The following is a 17,005-nucleotide window of genomic DNA, read 5'->3' as shown; positions in this document are numbered from 1 at the left end:
CTAAATATAATACAATCAAGATTGGCTTGAATCAGTTTGCCTCAGAAAATATGACTTGGAATATTTTTCTCATGATTTAATTTTAGTTGGCTTTTAACAAAGACTTCAAAATGGCAGCTCAGGTTCATTTTTAGTTCAATGAAGAATAGTTCTCATACATATGCAGCCTGGATTTAATTCTATTTCTTGGGTTGGATTATTACCAAGATCTTAACAAGGAAAATGAAGAAATATGGATGCCTCAGGAATTGACTAACCACTTATATCCTGCATTAAACATGCTTCTTTGCATCCAGAAGCTGACTAGTACCAGATTAAGAACTAGAAAGGATTTCTTGGCAAAGGACCCTTTCGTGCAAAAATAATTCCAAGACTTGGGCTGAGCTCAAATTTTAGGATTTATGTGGAAATTCAAGACTTATCTTTTTATATTAGCATGTGAACAATTTGAACAAGTAATACAGACTCCCTGAGGTATGGTCTCCAAAGGTCTAGAGTTTAAGAAGAATATTTTTTATCTCTTATACTCTGCATGTCACTTGTCGAAGTAAAGCATTCATTTCACAGCGTTATTCAGTAACACCTTTATTAATGAAAGACACATTTAAATATCACAACTTGTAAATAATTTTGTAATTAAAATAATATAGATGACATTGGAACGCATTCTAGGAAGGAGAATAGGGGTAGGGTATTAAGATATTATTTAGCTCAAATAATACCAGTATGAGGTTACCGCATGTCTAAAAGCCATTTGTTTTAAAGTATAGTTCACTAATCATTCTGTTGGCTGATGTCTGATCATTTCTAAGTTTTGATTAGGGATGGAGAGAGGACACTGGAAACCTGTAGATGGTGTCAAAGGTGAGAGATGTATTGACGCATGAAAAAAGAGAAGAGAATGGGAAAAATGAGAATGCCAAAGCAAACTTATTTCACAGCTTTGCTTAGGGCCTGTGCTATTAACAGTCAGCTGTAATGGACAGGCAGAAGCTGTGGGGAAAAGTTTTTGTGTATGTGTAGATGCACAATTTCAGATGAATGACAATAACCTAATAATGCTTCGCATAATTTATCAAGAATTTTTACTTTCTTTTTCTTCCCCCCAGCACTGCTGACTGTGTAGAAAGATGTTCAGTCCTAGATAATTCTATAATGAGGTATTACATCACCAGACTACATAAATAGATACCATAAAGCTATATACAAGTAAAAATAGATTAAGTAAATTTCCTTTTCTTAAAGCACAGAGAAACTGCTTACCTGATATACATTAGTGTGAAACCTATTTTTGGATACTTCCTGTACCAATTCCAACAGATTTTCAATTAAACTTTGCAGCAAACAATTTGCATTCGTTTCTCCAGGAAGCTCAGACACAGGGTAATGGAGAGGTATGCTGTGTTGGAAGTAAAGTTGGTATCTTAAAGACTACAAAAACAAGGAGGCAAGCATTTGAAGAGCAAATTGGATTCATGGAAACAAGGGACTCCATCAATTAAAGATTTTCTATTGATCTGGAGCACAAGACTCACATCACCCCATTTGACACCATAAAGCTTGTAATAAATATCTTACTGTATTGACAAATCCATTTGCTAAACAGCAAAGTATCACAAGAACATTTTGAAATGCTTCTTAATATATTATGCATGCGAAGTTTCTCCTAGTCAAAATTTTAAAAGCAAAACCCCTAATTGAAAATTACTAAAGCAACTTAAACTAAGTCTTTAGGATAGAAAATGACACTTTTTAGAAGGCCTTTATCTTCTTTAGTACCTAATTTTGAATGAGTGAATCTTTTCATACTTGCCATCTTTGCACTGGAAGGAATTACAAATATAGCATCTAATGGTTTTGTATTCTTTGGTGAAGTTAAGTCTTTTCTTTATAGGAACATTTCTTAGCTCCCAGATACTTGCCATGAGATATATTTGTGCCTGCCACGTCATGTCATTAGTTCTATTGCAACATCTGATTTCAGCTCAATCTAAGGAATTTTTGCCACTAGCTACTCTCATGGACTTGTTCATCTGAGTGGTTCCATTTTCTTTACAAGTGATACATTCCAATTACTTACATTAGCTTTAGATTATGGTTACTAATATGGTTAAGGAATTGTTCTATCTCAACAGTATAGCAGGCAGATGGACTTTTGTAAGATCTCATTCCTCTGCCAAGGGTGTGAAGGGCTCAGCTAAAGAATGATGAAAACGTGGGTGGAGGTAATAACCTAAGCAAGGGGAGCTCAACACCGTTACATGTTTAGTCAGACCTTATGTCAGCGGAAATGAAAAAGAGACGAGCTTGGTGGTCTTAGACAGCTGCTCCTAATGCTTAGTGTCCTTCACTTGAGAAGATGGTGAAACTGAGAGTCAAAGGAAGAAGTATCAAAAAGTTTCTTCCCCACGGTAGTGTTGGATTTGGGCTCAGCCTGTCAAGCATTTTTGTTTATTTTCTCTTGTGAGCGGAGAGACAGGTTAAGGGTAGAGGCTGTAACTGGCTGAGGACCAGTTTTGGTGTGACATTTAACTCCAAGTAAGGCTGAATTGTATGTGGGTAATGTACTCTTTCCCAGTCTACGTGTGAAGCCTACAAATGGGGGTGGTTGTGAAAAAGGAAAGGTTTGGGTTGACATTTCGCATGCTAGATGAGTCGAACCCCTTAAGCAAAGAATGATGATAGACAAAACGAACCCAGAGGAGGATGTGAGAGGGGCTATGGTTTGAAGTGATGTGCCTAGCTGTCACATGGACACATCTTAATTTTTTAGTATTTATTTGTACATATAACACTATTTTGGGTGGGAAGATACAAAAGCAATAGAAAAAGTCCACCTCCCACCCCCCCGCCTCAAAAGAGTTCTGAAATGGCTGATGAGTCAGCCCTGCTCACCGAGCTTGCATGCAGAAGGAAGTCAGGCCAAAGGTTTGGTAAAACCTAAGTTAGTATCTCTTGGCTCTAGGACTTAACCCAGTTCCTAGCAGAGTCAGGTATAACTGATGGCCACAGAAATGTACAGAAATAATAACAGCAACCAACATTTATTAAGTGCTTCCATTATACATTTATGTCCTATGTACTTTACATCAATTATTCCATTTAATTCTGAAAACAACGTTGTAAAGTAGGAAGTTTTATTATGGCTCTGAACAGAACCATCATACAGAAAAGTCTTCATGCTAAAGTGTACTAAGGTTGTTGTTTTTTTTTTCTGGAACCCTTCACTAGGCTGCCAAGACACCTGCCTTGGATCTCCTTCAATTTCCCCGGTTGTTCCTTTACTATCTCCTTTGCTGAGTACTCCTCCTCTTCTTTTTTAATGTTGGAGTGCCCCAGGGCTTACTTCTTGGTCTACTTCTTTTCTTTAGCTACATAATCTAGTTGATCTCAATATCATCTGTACACTAACAACTTCCAAATTTGTATCTACCCCAGATACATATATCTAATTGTCTACACCTATCTTCACATGGATGTTTAACAGACATCTCAAGCTTACCATATCTAAATCAGAGTTTACAAATATAATGTCCACCCCGCCCTCCAATACTTGTTCTTTCTCAATCTCCCTAATCCCAGTAAAGGGCAACTCCATTCTCCCCAGAGCTCAGAACAAAATCCTTAGGAACATCTTTCTTTTTTATACGCGAATCTACCAGCAATCCTGAGTACTTTACCTTCTAAACAGATTCAGAACCTGACCACTTCTCTCAGTCACTGGGACTCTAATCCAAGCCATCCCTACTTTTCATCCCAGCCAGGTTAATCTCCTTGCTTGCTCTCTTGCCTCACTATGCATGTTACCCATACAGCAGTCATCTTAAAACAAAACAAAACAAAACAAAAAACAACAACAACAAAAACACATACACACACAAAAAGACTTCGTATTATGAACTTCTGTTTATTTATGAATTTTGAGACGGAGTCTCGCTCTGTTGCCCAGGCTGGAGTGCAGTGGCGCGATCTTGGCTCACTGCAACCTCCGCCTCCTGGGTTCAAGTGATTCTCCTGCCTCAGCCTCCCAAGTAGCTGGAATTACAGGCGTCCACCACCATGCCCGGCTAATTTTTTGTATTTTTAGTAGAGACGGGGTTTCTCCATGTTGGTCAGGCTGATCTCGAACTCCCGACCTCAGGTGATCCGCCCGCCTCGGCCTCTCAAAGTGCTGGGATTACAGGTGTGAGCCACCGCGCCCGGCCTCTGTCCGTCTTTTTGTGGGATATTTTCAAACAAATCCCAGAAAAGTCATCCTTTTAATGATCAGATCAAGCTACTGACCACTTTCTAATTGCTTCTCATCTCAGTAAAAGCCAAGTCCTTCATCATGGCCTACAAGGCCAGGGTAATCTGTGATTACTCCACGCCACACCCATTCCCTCCGCTGTCCTCCTGACCTCACTCTGCTTCGTTAGAGAGTCTCCCACCCTCGCGGCCCCAGCAAGCATCATCTGGAGAGCTTGTTAAAGCGCACGCTGCTGGGCCCCACCCCCAGAGTTTCTGGTTCAGTAGGTCTAAAGTGGAACTGGAAAATTCGCATCTCTAACAAGTTCGCAGGTGCTACTGCTTCCAGCGGGCATACTTGGAGAACCACCAGCTGCATTGTTCTCCTTTCCGTTCCTCAACAAAGCAGGCAGGATCTTGCTTAGCAGTCTCCACGCTGCTCTTCCCTCTGCCCTGGGCATTCTTTGCATTACTCAAAGTCCCTGTTATTCCATCTGTTTAACTCATGCCTTTTGAGAGGCCTTCCCTGATCACTCCTTATAAAATCTCTTTACCTCTCCTCATCCTCATTTATGTTCTTCATGGTAAGCATCACTTTCTGTTTCTGTCATCCCGTCTAGATGGACAGCTCCACAAGCACAGAGACTTGCTGTGTTTTGCTGTCACGTCCCCAGCACTAAAACCTTGCCTAGCAGATGCTCACTTCACTTGTCCAAGGAATGGATAGCATACTGAGGAGGGACAGCTTCTTGCTTGGGACACTGGACAGGCAAATCATTTCTTCTTGACTCAGTTCCACCATTTGTAAGGGCACTGGTTGGTTATGCCTACCCTTCCCATCTCCCTGGGTATAGGCTCAAATGAAAAGAATAACGTGTACACGCCCGCGAAGCAGAGCAGTAAGTGGATACCGGGCATTATCCGAACGCCGCGCGTTCGGCCGCCCTTTTTCTGCACGGAGAACCCCCTCCACTCCCATTTTCCAGCGCCCCCGTCCCGGAGATCCACAGACCCGCTGTGGGCGGCCGCCGCCCGCGTCCCGGCCTGCGGGCCAGCGTCTGGGCACGCCCGCCCGGCTCCCGGCTGGCGCCCGCCCGCCTCCAGAAGCAGCAGAAACAGCAGCAGCAGCGGTAGCAGCAGCAGGAGGAAGGGGAGGCGCCGAGGGAGGGGTCCTCGGCAGCCGCGGGAGGCCGCATCGCAGTCCCGTCACGGCGTCGGCGCCGGCCGGGGCCAAACCCGGAAGTGGCTGAGCCCGCGCGCCCGCCGGTCCCGCCGCCGCCGCCCCGCACTCGGGCGAGCGCGGGAGCCGCGCAGTAGACGGAGCGCGCCTGGCCGAGCCGGCCATGGCCGCGGGGGCCGCCGCCGCAGGTGGTGGCGCGCGGTGAGGAGAGCGCGGCGCCCCCTCCGGGGCGGATGGAACGCGGCTCGGCGGGCGGGCAGTGCCGGCGTCCGCGGCTGGAATGGTGCTGGCGGCGGCGGTCGGTGCCTGCGTTCTGAAGCCCGAGAGGAGCCACAATGGAGACGCCGCCGCTGCCTCCCGCGTGAGTGAGCGGGCGGGCGGGCTGCGCCGCTGCGGATAAGCGCGCCGCTGCGGCGCGTGTCGCTGGCCGCGGGCGCAGCTCTGGGGACGGCCGCCTGGAGCCGCCGGGGCCGGCGGGAGGTGGGAGATGCGGGGCGTGACGAGGCGCTGTGCCCGCAGTCCGGAGCGGACGCGGACGGAAACTCAGCCTGGTCAGGCGGTGACTTAAAACGCTGCCCAGGATTTCTGGGGAAGGGTCTTCCCCATCTCGGGCGAATAGAAGATTCGGGGTGGGGCTGTGCATGGGTGACCCTGCCGATCCTGTGTGTACCTTCCTGAAATGCATGGGCACCTGGTGCCCAGCTTGCCTACCCCTTTATAAGAGATCAAGCTAGGATGCACTGAGTCCGTTGAAAAAAGGAAACTGTAAAGTACCAGTCGCCCGCTGTCTAAATGAATTGATTCTAGGTTGCTTGATTCCCCGAATTTCTAACAAAATTAATATCCGAGGAGCTTTTGCATCACTCTAAATGAGCGGCGGTCGTTCAGGGCATGTGACCTCTTTTACCTGGCACTGCAGAACGTTTTATCCAGAAATCAGAGCATCTTCTGTTTCCTTCGTACCTCGGGCTAATTAGTAGCGTATCGACCTGCCAGGCACAGGTGTCTTTTTTCGTTGGTACCCAAGTACATTCAAGATCACTGGCAACAGAATTACTTTCTAGAAATAATAGCTGAAACATTATGTAGAAGACATTATTGCATTATTCAGAAAAAGGTTTTTTTAAAAAAAAAATTCTAGTTTTTAGTTTTAAAAACATCTTGGTAAAAGTGAACTGTAAATACCCAGGAGTTTCGAAAATTTCAATTTTGGTTCCCTCTTCTCTTAGGAGGGAACAAGAGTCCTTTGAATCTGACTTTTCAAATCGCAAACAAACCTCATTCTGAAGAATGGTGTACCTTTTCATGAGAGCTTATTCATGGAGGCTTGTCGTTCTCCGGTTAGATTTGGCAAGCTTCACTCCATACCAATTGTACCGCACCAGCCTCTTGTGGTTATTTGGCAGAATTCCAGCCAAAATAAGGATACTTGGCTTGGGTTGAATAATTTTTTGATGTTCAGCCCTTTAAGGAGAGCTAATAGGATTCTGAAACGACAGTTTCTAAAAGTGCGTTTCAGAATTTTTAGCTTGAGTGGAACAGGTCGTGGAAATCTAGGGGGTAGACGATAAGACTCTTGATTTGGCCTTCCTGGGCTGACAGAAGCAGGGGCTTAGTCACCTCTCGATAGCTATGGCTTTGAGGGCTGTGAGATTTGGTCATGTTCTTCAGCAGGCTGGAGGAAGGCACCTGAACTCGTAGGAAATATGATGGTGGATGGTTTACATCAGCAGCATGAGCACACGGGGGTCTGCCCAGGCTCAGAAGCACTTAAGGCAGGATATGCTAGCTGTATTTAGACAGCACATGGTATATAATATGTAACATGTAGGTCTGTTATCTGTAGTAAACCTGCCTTCTATATAAGTTCCTGCAGTTGCTTTTTACTTTTGGAACAGAGGGAACTAAAGGAAAGAATAAGGGAATCTTAGAATGCAGGTGAAAAGAAGGGGGTGGAAAAGTAGGCTCTGGAGGGAGGGAATAGAGACACAGATGATTTAAATTGAAACAATAAAAAATGAAATTGATGTATGCATTCAAACATTGATAAACTGACTCTAGGGTAGATCAGCTAATCATAATTTTGATGACCAGCACCATTTTTTTGGCATTGAGATTCCATCAATAGTGCTGGAACAGTGAGAGGCTGAGATATAGTGGGAAACCTGGAACGCCAGCCTGGATGAAAGAATTGTTAAAACTTCTTTCAATCATGGGTGGCTAAAGTTGGTGAGACTTTTTCTTTGTTTCTATCTATTTAATTATAAATACAAGTAGGTTTTTATTTTCATTTGGTTCTATCCAGCATTAAACCTAATTCAAGAACTCGTTATGGTGTTATTTGCCATTCTTTGGATCAGAAATAGTTTTTTTCCTTGCCACCCCTTGGCCTGTTTGCCTCCACTCCCATTAACATCCTTCCACCATGGATCCCATGTGCTGGATTTGAGACTTGCAGGCAGTGTCTTTAGGAAGGAACTTGACCGGGCCTCACTGCCAGAGCTGGGCTAGGACAGAGGCCAGTGGAAACTATTAGGAAGACTCAGCTTTTTATAAAGTTAGATTTTTAGCCTGAGCTTTAAGGCAAAGAAAGATGTTTGACCTGGACTTAAAGTGCCTTGGATGGTGTGATTGGAAGCACGGCCCCAGATTCTCTTTGTGTAAGTGTCTGTTTATTAATGCGTTCAATCTGCAAATGTTTGAATGCCTGTCTCTGCCTGGCACTGTGCGTGGTGCTTTTGCTTGTGTTTCTCTTAACATCCAGATTTACGTTGTTCTCAGATCGCACCTTGTTCTCCATTGGCCCGTTGGCACATTGTCTTGGAGGGATGTCAGGCATCTGTACCCACCATTCCTGTTTCCTTCAGGATGGACTCCTTGAAATTAGCTTTTGATCTCTTGTACTTTTTCTCCTTCCTTGCCTCCAACTTCTCATCCTTTAAATTCTCATATAATTAAAAATTGTTGGACTATATATTTCTGCTTATTGTTTTTTTGCATACTTGAGTATATGTGGCGTTTAGATTCTGTTTCATTTTGGGGTCTGGGTGATATTGAGACTGTGTTACATTTGCTTCTGATCAAACCTGAAAGGTGTGTAACTAAAAAGTTAAATGTAGATTAGTAAAGGAATTTCAGGTAGTAAATTGAGAGATGCAGTTTAGATGTAGATTAGTAAAAGAATTTCAGATGGTAAACTGAGATGTGCAAAAGGAAATGTAAATTGACCAGCCCTGACCTTAGGAATGTATTTTACAGTCTGGCTTTTATAGTTATTTGCGTAAAGGATTTTCATAATAAGTTGAAGGAAGACTGTGAGGTATAGGCCTGAGTGCATCCCTCTGATCTTCTCTTACTGATCAGTTTTCTTGGCATTTGTTTTTTTACTGGCTCTGTTTTCACAAGTCGGCTTACTCTCTATAAGCCTTGATGTTTTTGCTTTTCCTTCACAAAACTAAGCAAACATCCCTCAGATAGAACTGTATCTTTTTTCAGTCGATGGTTCCACATTACTAGAGACTTGTCATCAGAGGTGTTCATGCATAGGCAGATAAACAACTTGTTGACCATATTCTAAGGCATTTAGGCAGCAGAAGATTGGTTGGATTAGAGCAGACGTTCTCACATTTTTGAATTTCACTGACCTGTAAAATTTAAAAAAGAAAAAAACAATGAAGTCTAACAATTCCTAAGTTTTTTGTTTTGCTAAGTAAAAGAATTATTTATAAAACAATGATCAACTATCACCATCTTTTTATGAAAGAAAAAAACATTTTAATATCCTTCCTCAAATATAAGGAAGGATATAATCTGACTAAAGGATTGTCTTTAAATTTAAAACATTTAGCCTTATGAAAACTTATTACCTTGTCCTCATTTTGACATGGATCAGTAAAAAGTTCATTGAAGCCTGACATTTGCAGTCCACTGGACCAGATGACCTTTAATGTTCTTTCTAAGATTCAGTTGCTATGAATTTGGAACCTTGCTATGGGTTACCCAGTATTCATTTGTTTATTATAGTGCATTGGAGTGTATTCTTATTTTTGTTTAATTAAATGTACATTGGGCATCTATCATTTCATAGGTGAATCTCCCCAGTGATAGGCAAAGATGTTTAAAATATTTAGGAGTAATAATGGCCCACAAACAAGGTAATGGTGAAAGAAGACATGTGGATTAATGTGTGCTGAAGGAAGTGTTACATATAGGGACAACTTTGAGGCGCATTTGGGAACTTAAGAAGTGAATTCTGGAAATAGGTAGCATTTATGTGGTAGTTTAAAAAATTTCTGATGCTGGAAAATCACTCCACCTACTCCCCACAGAATGCCCCAAACCTTTTTTCTGATGTACATGGTAGGCATTCAGTAAATATTAGTAAATGTGCTTTTCCAAAGGTGACTGTAAGTTTATTCATCTATGGCTGTTACGAATTTACATTAGTAGTGCTTATGAAGACCACTGAACATCTTTCTTAAGATCAGGCAGAAGGTTTTTTCAAGGTGATCCAGAGAAGGAAATTCACTTTAAGTTGCATTTCTGTAGTGTTCTACCAAATCCAAATGCATTTACTCTTTATGATGAGGCAGTCTGAGTTTTTAATTTACATTTATTGAGTGCCTACTATGGCCAGATTTTGGGGATATCTCAGAAAACAAAGTTCCTTTTCCTATGATTGAAACTAATAGCAAACAAATATGTAATATTGTTAGTAGTAAGTACAGTAAATACAAATGAAGCAGGATAAAAGGTAGAGAATGATAAGAATAATAGTTCAGATAGGGTCAGGGTGTCTTTGGCGAGGTGATATTTTAGCACAATCTAGAGGGGGAAGAGCATTCCAGGTAGAGAGAATAGCAAGTGCAAAGGCATTCCTGAATTCTTCCCCTGAGATAATTGCTGCAGTGAGGGGGTCAATATACTTTTTGTGTGTTATGCACTGTACTTTCTTACATTTCGGACTGTTGGCATTTGCTAAAATATTCCTTTGACCAGTTCCATTCTCTGATTTTACCTTGAAAAACAAGCCCCTGCTTTTTATGATAGCTCTTTTTCTTGTTTTCCTTCTCTGGTTTTTAGGTTGCTAAATGTGATTTGCATACTTTATCACTTAATCTCACTTAATCTTGTCAACAACCTTATAGTGGTAGGTGTCTTATGTATCAGCTGAAGAAGTAGAGTTTAAGTTACTTTCTCAAGCTTATCAAGTATTAGAAAAACGGGGATTCTAATCTCTCTGTTGAATCACTTTTTTCTGTCTTGCATGGCTTCTCTTCTATCACTGTTTGTGGGCAGTATTTCCTCATAGAAGTAGGCCTTGGCCAGTTCTTTTCAATCGACTGTTAATCTCTGAGTTCTAGCTCCATCTATATCTTAAGTCTGGGCTCTAGGTCTGTGCTTTGGTGTGGAATTTTGAACTTCTCACATCTCTACTCTTAGCTCATACCTCTAAACCCAACATATCCAAAACTGATGTTCGGTCAGAAACTGACTTCATTTTATAACATTTTCACTTATTTAATGGGGTAACCATTCTTCTGGTCCCTGATAACCAAAACATTGGAATAGTCTTTGATTTCTCTCTCTTTCTTTATCCTCCATATCTTATTAGTCCCCAGGAACTGTAGTCTTGATTTCAAGTGTCCATTCTGGTTGCTACTATTCTGATGAATGGATTTCATCACTTGATACCTGAAGTTTTTCACTGGTCTTCTATTGAGCTGTATGTATTCTGTCCTCATCCTTCAGTCCCCATACTGTTTTGACCCTCCAACATCTTAGAGCCATGTGAAGCGACTTGACTTATCAAAACCAGAGACTCAGGCAATCATAGCCCTCCATCATTTTATCTTATCCTATATATGCAAGATCATCACGTGCTTTTAAAACTCTCCCTTGTCCACAAGCCAGGATCCTCCAGCCTTTTCCTATGCTTCTCTTCTTCCCTCCGCTGTTATAATAACTTGAAGTTCCTCCAAGGCCCCATTGGAGCCCCATCTCCTTCACAAAGTCTTTGCTCTTTACTCCAACTCATTCCAGCTCATCGTTGCATTCCTATAGTGTTTGTCGCTGCACCTGTGTACTGACTTGTGCCATTCTTTGGTGGTTTCCCATGTACCTTCCGATTTAGATGGTAAATGGAGGAAGATCTCAATTCAACCTTCCTAATGTTTCTTACCCTTCTTAGTACAAGGCATGCAGTGGGCATCTAGGCAGCACTTAAACAAATACTTAATTTATTAGCTTTGGTCATTTTGAATATTGCTATTAACTTTGAATTGAATGTTGCAATTAAAAATGAAGGCCAATAAGATCCATAAAAATATATCTGCATATTCAGCTTAGCTCCTGAACTCAACTCAACAGTTTTCTTCTAAACTTTGCTTACATTCATATAGTGCCTATACAGCTCCCTGAGATAAGTAGGTGAGGTATTATTATCTTTGACTTTCTTTTTTTTTTTTGAGACGGAGTCTGGCTCTGTCGCCCAGGCTGGAGTGCAGTGGCCGGATCTCAGCTCTCTGCAAACTCCGCCTCCCGGGTTTACACCATTCTCTTGCCTCAGCCTCTTGAGTAGCTGGGACTACAAGCGCCCGCCACATCTCTATTTTTTAGTAGAGACGGGGTTTCACCGTGTTAGCCAGGATGGTCTCGATCTACTGACCTCGTGATCCGCCTGTCTCGGCCTCCCAAAGTGCTGGGATTACAGGCTTGAGCCACAGCGCCCGGCCGACTTTCATATTACATTTCACATCAGACATATTTGTGAAATAAATTTTATAAGTAGTCTGAAGCCCACAGAGGCTAAGTGACTAATCCAGGGTCTCTTGGTTAGTATTTGGCATAGACAGAACCACAATTTAGGGCTTCTTTCTGATTCTGGTCCTCATCTAGTACCTTTTCATTCAAGTGCTAGAAAATGTATCCCAGTCAGCTGAATTGCCGAGTCATATTGCCGCCCCCTGCCAACCAAGTGATGGCAATACTAGGAAGGGGGCAAAAGAAAAGTCAGAAATATAAGTGATAAAAGAAATGGACATGTTTGAAATGGATCATCGACCCCCTTTTCCCTATTGTAGCCCCTCACAAATATCCCACTCTGACAATGCTTTGTTAGTTGTTTATAAAATATTCCTTAGGAGATTGATCTTGCATAAGACATGCTTTTACCCTGGTCCTTTTCCTGGTAATAGTCACTGTCAGGGACAAAAAGTGCCTGATTGTGTTCTGTTTGTCATGTAGGTGGGAGGGAAAGAGGGAGAGAAAGCTGAGTAGAACTGAAGCAGAGCTTTTTACAGCTCTATTGTTCTACTATCAGAGAGCAATTATACTCCAACTTCCATCAGCCTCTCCACCTCAGACGTCCCAACCTCCTCCTCCTGCCAAAGCTTCCCTACACACTTAACATACAGCCGCACAAGGGAGAAAAAGGATGCTCTTTAATACCTCCCTCTGCCCTTCAGTGAGTTCAGGGCTCTGCTTTTTAACTGCTAATATATTTTAGTAAATTTGGCAATTCAAGCTTTTCTAGATGTTTCCTTCTCAGCTCTGGAAAATCAGAAAAATAATTTTTAACTATATGTATTTAAAGTATTCAGTGGCATTATGATATTGTCTGAAAGGCATCCTATGACTTGATGCAAGATCAGATTTTTTTTTTTTTTTCCCTCGGAGAAGTGAGTAATAAAAAGAAAAAAGAAATCAAAGTTTTTATCTCACAAGATACCTCATATTCACTTCTAAGGGTCTACATACTGAAGACCTACTCCAAGTTCTTACATGTCTATAAGGCAAATGTTAACATTTTTAAAAAGCTGTATTTGTTTGGCAATATGTTTGTAGATTAGTCTGCTGTTTCCATACCTAATAAAAGTTTAAATTCCAGACATATGAAGAAAATTTGCAGTGTGTCTCTTTGCCTTAGCTAACTGCAAAAATTGAAATCACAACCCTACCGTAGACCCAAATGTGTTTCCAGTTGAGAAAGTCCTCTACCTTCACAGCCTCGTAATATAGTGGCTATTTGTTTGAAGGATGTGAGAGTATTTTGTTGAGAAACTGTAGAATGACATGACACATTTTAGTTAAAATATTAGTTATGGTTGACTCTCTACTTCTGATGTCCCGGATTTGTGTATGAGAGCAATGCTAGTAAGATGCCCGCTTCTGAATGCAAGTTTAGTTGGGAAGACAGCAGAGAAATAGAAGAAATATTATAAAGTAATGGAGGAACGTCAAAACAGTACGGTATGGATGTTGACTTTGAAAACAACAGCTGCTGATGTGAACTTGGCAGAAATTTGTGAGTAATTGTGGGTGACTCATTGCAAGCAGGGGAGTCTTGCAGCGTTTGAGGTGAACAGGCAAAGGGGAGAACAGTGATGGTGGCCACCCAAGGGCCAAGTATTTATGTCCTAAATGTCAAAATGTCTCAGATCCCCTGTTAAACTTCGCAGCTGCATTATTCACATGAATAGTTGCATTTTTTTTTTTTTTCTAAAAATGCAACATATTTTCTAAAGCATTTGTTTTTAATCTGGGATGATTCTGAGGTGGGAGGTAAGTTGGTGGCAGGACATATTACATGACTTGTGTTGTTATGATTATTTTTAAAAATCACGCATTGCTGGCTTTACCCTATACCCCTGGAGATGCCATCATGTACGTATAGCTAATTCTAAAAAGGACTTGTGTGACTTTTCATGTGAGAAGGGGTGGTTATTTGTGGCTTGAAAAAATTGCTTGGGTAATTCTGATCTTTCTCTTTCACTCTGCTAAAAACCATTGTTCCAAAGTCAATAATACATATCTAAAGAAGTTTTACTTCATTTATGTGGTGTTCTCAGAACTGTTACAGTAGGTTTAAACCTTTGCCTGGTTTGGAAATCTTGACTATTTGAGGGAGACAGCCGTGTTAGAGTCTTTATTTTCTTCCTCTCTGAGAATTCAGTTATCATCAATAGTGTATTCTTAGGCAGAGTCAGAAAGTCATCTCATCTGAGAAGCCACCCGTGTCCACAGCTGGGAATTTGCAGAAGTCAGTCGCTGAAGGAAGGCTTTAGGATATCTATGAAAAAACTTAGCAAGCAGTACACTGGGATCCAAACCCTGGGAAACCTCAACTATTTTAGAGTATGTGTTGATAACAATAGGCTATTGGATAATTGCCAGACTACTTGAGGAGTCTCAGAGTTGGGGAAAGAGTTAAAGGTGAAAGGAACTTGGAAAAATATCTTCAGGTATTTTAAGGAAGACGGTTCTCAGAATGAGCAGCCTTTCTGGAAAAGGCTAGCACTTTGCTTCAGAAGGGAAGCAGGGCAAAGGTGTAATTCTTGATTTAATGTGGTACAACCTAAAGGGTAAACCTTTCCCTCTCACTTAAGTGGTTGTTCCTAGTATATATATATTTCTCACGTCTGTAGTTTTAGACATTATGCTTCATTTTCTGTTCTGCTTCTGAATGAGAAGCCATCTAACATAAAGCCACACAGGGAATGGAAATTTATGGAAAGGGCATTAGTTTTGAAAATGGACGTTTGCAGAAAGGGGTGATATATTTGTAAGTGACTCTCAGTACAGAGAACACTTAAAAAAATTCAGTGTTTTTTCTTACTTATTCCTTTAAGCCTTTGAATAAAGTCTTCTTTGCAGAGTTTCTGTAGTACATCAGAAACAGGAGGAGCTGAAAACAGGTTAAGAGAGCACCAATATGGGCATTGATTGTTGTATGGCGGCTGTCTTAAAGTGAATTCTCCAATGCAGGGAATTTTAATTCCTAAGTTGTTAAGCAAGTATAAACACTCGTGACTCTTAAATAATGATATTCTTTCTGGGGCAGAGTTGCTTTTGCTTCTGCTTTCAGACACTGAAAATTCTTTTATGATAGTTTTGTTAATTCTCAGTATAACATACTCCCTTTGTTGCACCTTCTAAATTATTAAACTAGAAGTAGATATAGAGTGAATATTGCCTTGCTATCATATATGGACATTCAGTGTTACATGGTTAGAAAGTTTACATGGGTTGCATATACCTATGCAGTTTCTCCTTTCCCTGGTTTCCTATAATTTCCTTTATAGGTAGAATGAGAATATCTGTGTTATACCATAAAGTGTTTCCCCAGTCCTCTCCCTCCAGACGTGAATGTTCTGCCATCTTTTTGGGTTCTAGACTTACCAGTGCTTTTCCTTTCTTAGACTGGGTGTAACTAATTCCCTACACACACACCTTCAAGAGGCCGTAGGGAGTAGAGCGGAACCTCCTTATTCTCCCACTTCAGCTGTGGGCTTTCCCTGTGGAGGTAGAGCCTTGCGTTAATTCATTTGTTAGGCCTCTTAAAAAGTGTCAAGTGGTGAGGAAGTAGAACTGACGGGCACCTGTAGTAGGCAAGCCCTCAGAGAGGCAGGTGCTTCAATTAGTGCTGATCCTGGAGCCTGGGGTTTGGTTAATTTTAGAGATTATCTTAATGTTGAGTACTTGTTTCATGGCTTAATGTACCATCCATGTAACCAGTGATTCCCACATTTCTGCCTCCAGCTAAACTTTTTTCTCCAACTCTAGACTCCAATATTTATCTGATGATTTGATGCCTTCACTTGGATGTCTGATATTTTAAAACCAGTTTGTATAAAAACAGCTCTTGATCTTCCTATCTCAAACAGTTTCTACCTGCAGCCTTTCCCAACTTAATGAACAGAAACTCAGTCCTTTCTCTTGTTCAGGCCAAAAGACTTGGAGTCATTCTGACTTTCTTCAACATGTCATAGGGTTGTTTAAACAGATCTTGTTGGTTGTATCTTCAAAATATCCAGAACTCAGCCAGTTTTCATCACTTCCACTGCTACTATCCTCCCTAAGCCACTGTCATCTCTTACTGAATTACTGTAATATCCTGCTAAATAGTTGCCCCCTTTTAATCTTTGACCTTTGTTAACTGTTCTCAACCAGCAGCCAAAGTGGTCTTTGGAAAACATAAGTCGGATTGTGTCACTCTTTTGCAGTGTCTCCTCATTTCACTCAAAGGGAAAGGCCTTAGGATATCCTAAAAGGCCCTTTCTGCACTCCCCTCTCCTGCTCAGCCCCAGCCTCTTGCTCAAGCTGCATGGGTCACAGTTCCTGGAATATACCAGGTACATACTGGCTTTTGCTGTAGTTACTACTTCCATCTGGACGTTTCCACCCCCCTAGTCTTTTGTTCAAATCTCAGTTCTCAACTAGGCCTTCCCTGAGCACCCTGTTTACTGCAGATTACACCCCTCCACCATCCCCACATTTCTCACTCTCTTCACCCTGCCCTGCTTTTTCTATTTCCTTAACACCATTTCCTAACATGCCAGTTGCTTCCCTGACTTGTGTTGTCTTCCGCTTCCCCCCACCAGACTCCAAGCTCTATGAGGACAGGGATCTTTGTTTTATTCACTGATGTATTCCAAGTGCCTTAAGAATAGTGATTGGTACATGGTTGGCACTAAAAAAAAATTGCTGAATGAATTAATGAACGATAATGTTTAAAAATGAATCATCCTTTTAGAAATGGGTCAGGAAAGGAAGAGAAGTGCAGCAATTAATAATGATGTTTGCTTGTTCCTTGATATA

General features: G+C 41.6%; 1 protein-coding gene across 5 annotated transcripts in view; it reads left to right on the top strand.

The window, feature by feature from the left end:
• Positions 1–5,426: 5,426 nt before the first annotated feature.
• Positions 5,427–17,005, top strand: part of KLHL2 (kelch like family member 2) — a 113,728-nt gene continuing 102,149 nt past the window's right edge. For 3 of the 5 annotated variants that reach the window (XR_002522291.2, XM_021938924.2, XM_021938925.2), the window contains exon 1: positions 5,484–5,768. Coding sequence is in view for 3 of the 5 variants with exons in the window: in XM_021938924.2 (XP_021794616.1) it covers positions 5,743–5,768 (26 nt within the window). In the remaining 2 variants the exon portion in view is untranslated. Of the gene's footprint in view, positions 5,769–17,005 lie in introns of all 5 variants that reach the window. The other 2 variants (XM_021938923.2, XM_021938926.2) reach the window with 2 other exon arrangements.

The sequence above is a fragment of the Papio anubis genome, chromosome 3 (assembly GCF_008728515.1).
Source record: "Papio anubis isolate 15944 chromosome 3, Panubis1.0, whole genome shotgun sequence".
In the NCBI taxonomy this organism is placed as follows: domain Eukaryota; kingdom Metazoa; phylum Chordata; class Mammalia; order Primates; family Cercopithecidae; genus Papio; species Papio anubis.
This window is presented reverse-complemented; position numbering and strand designations above follow the sequence as displayed.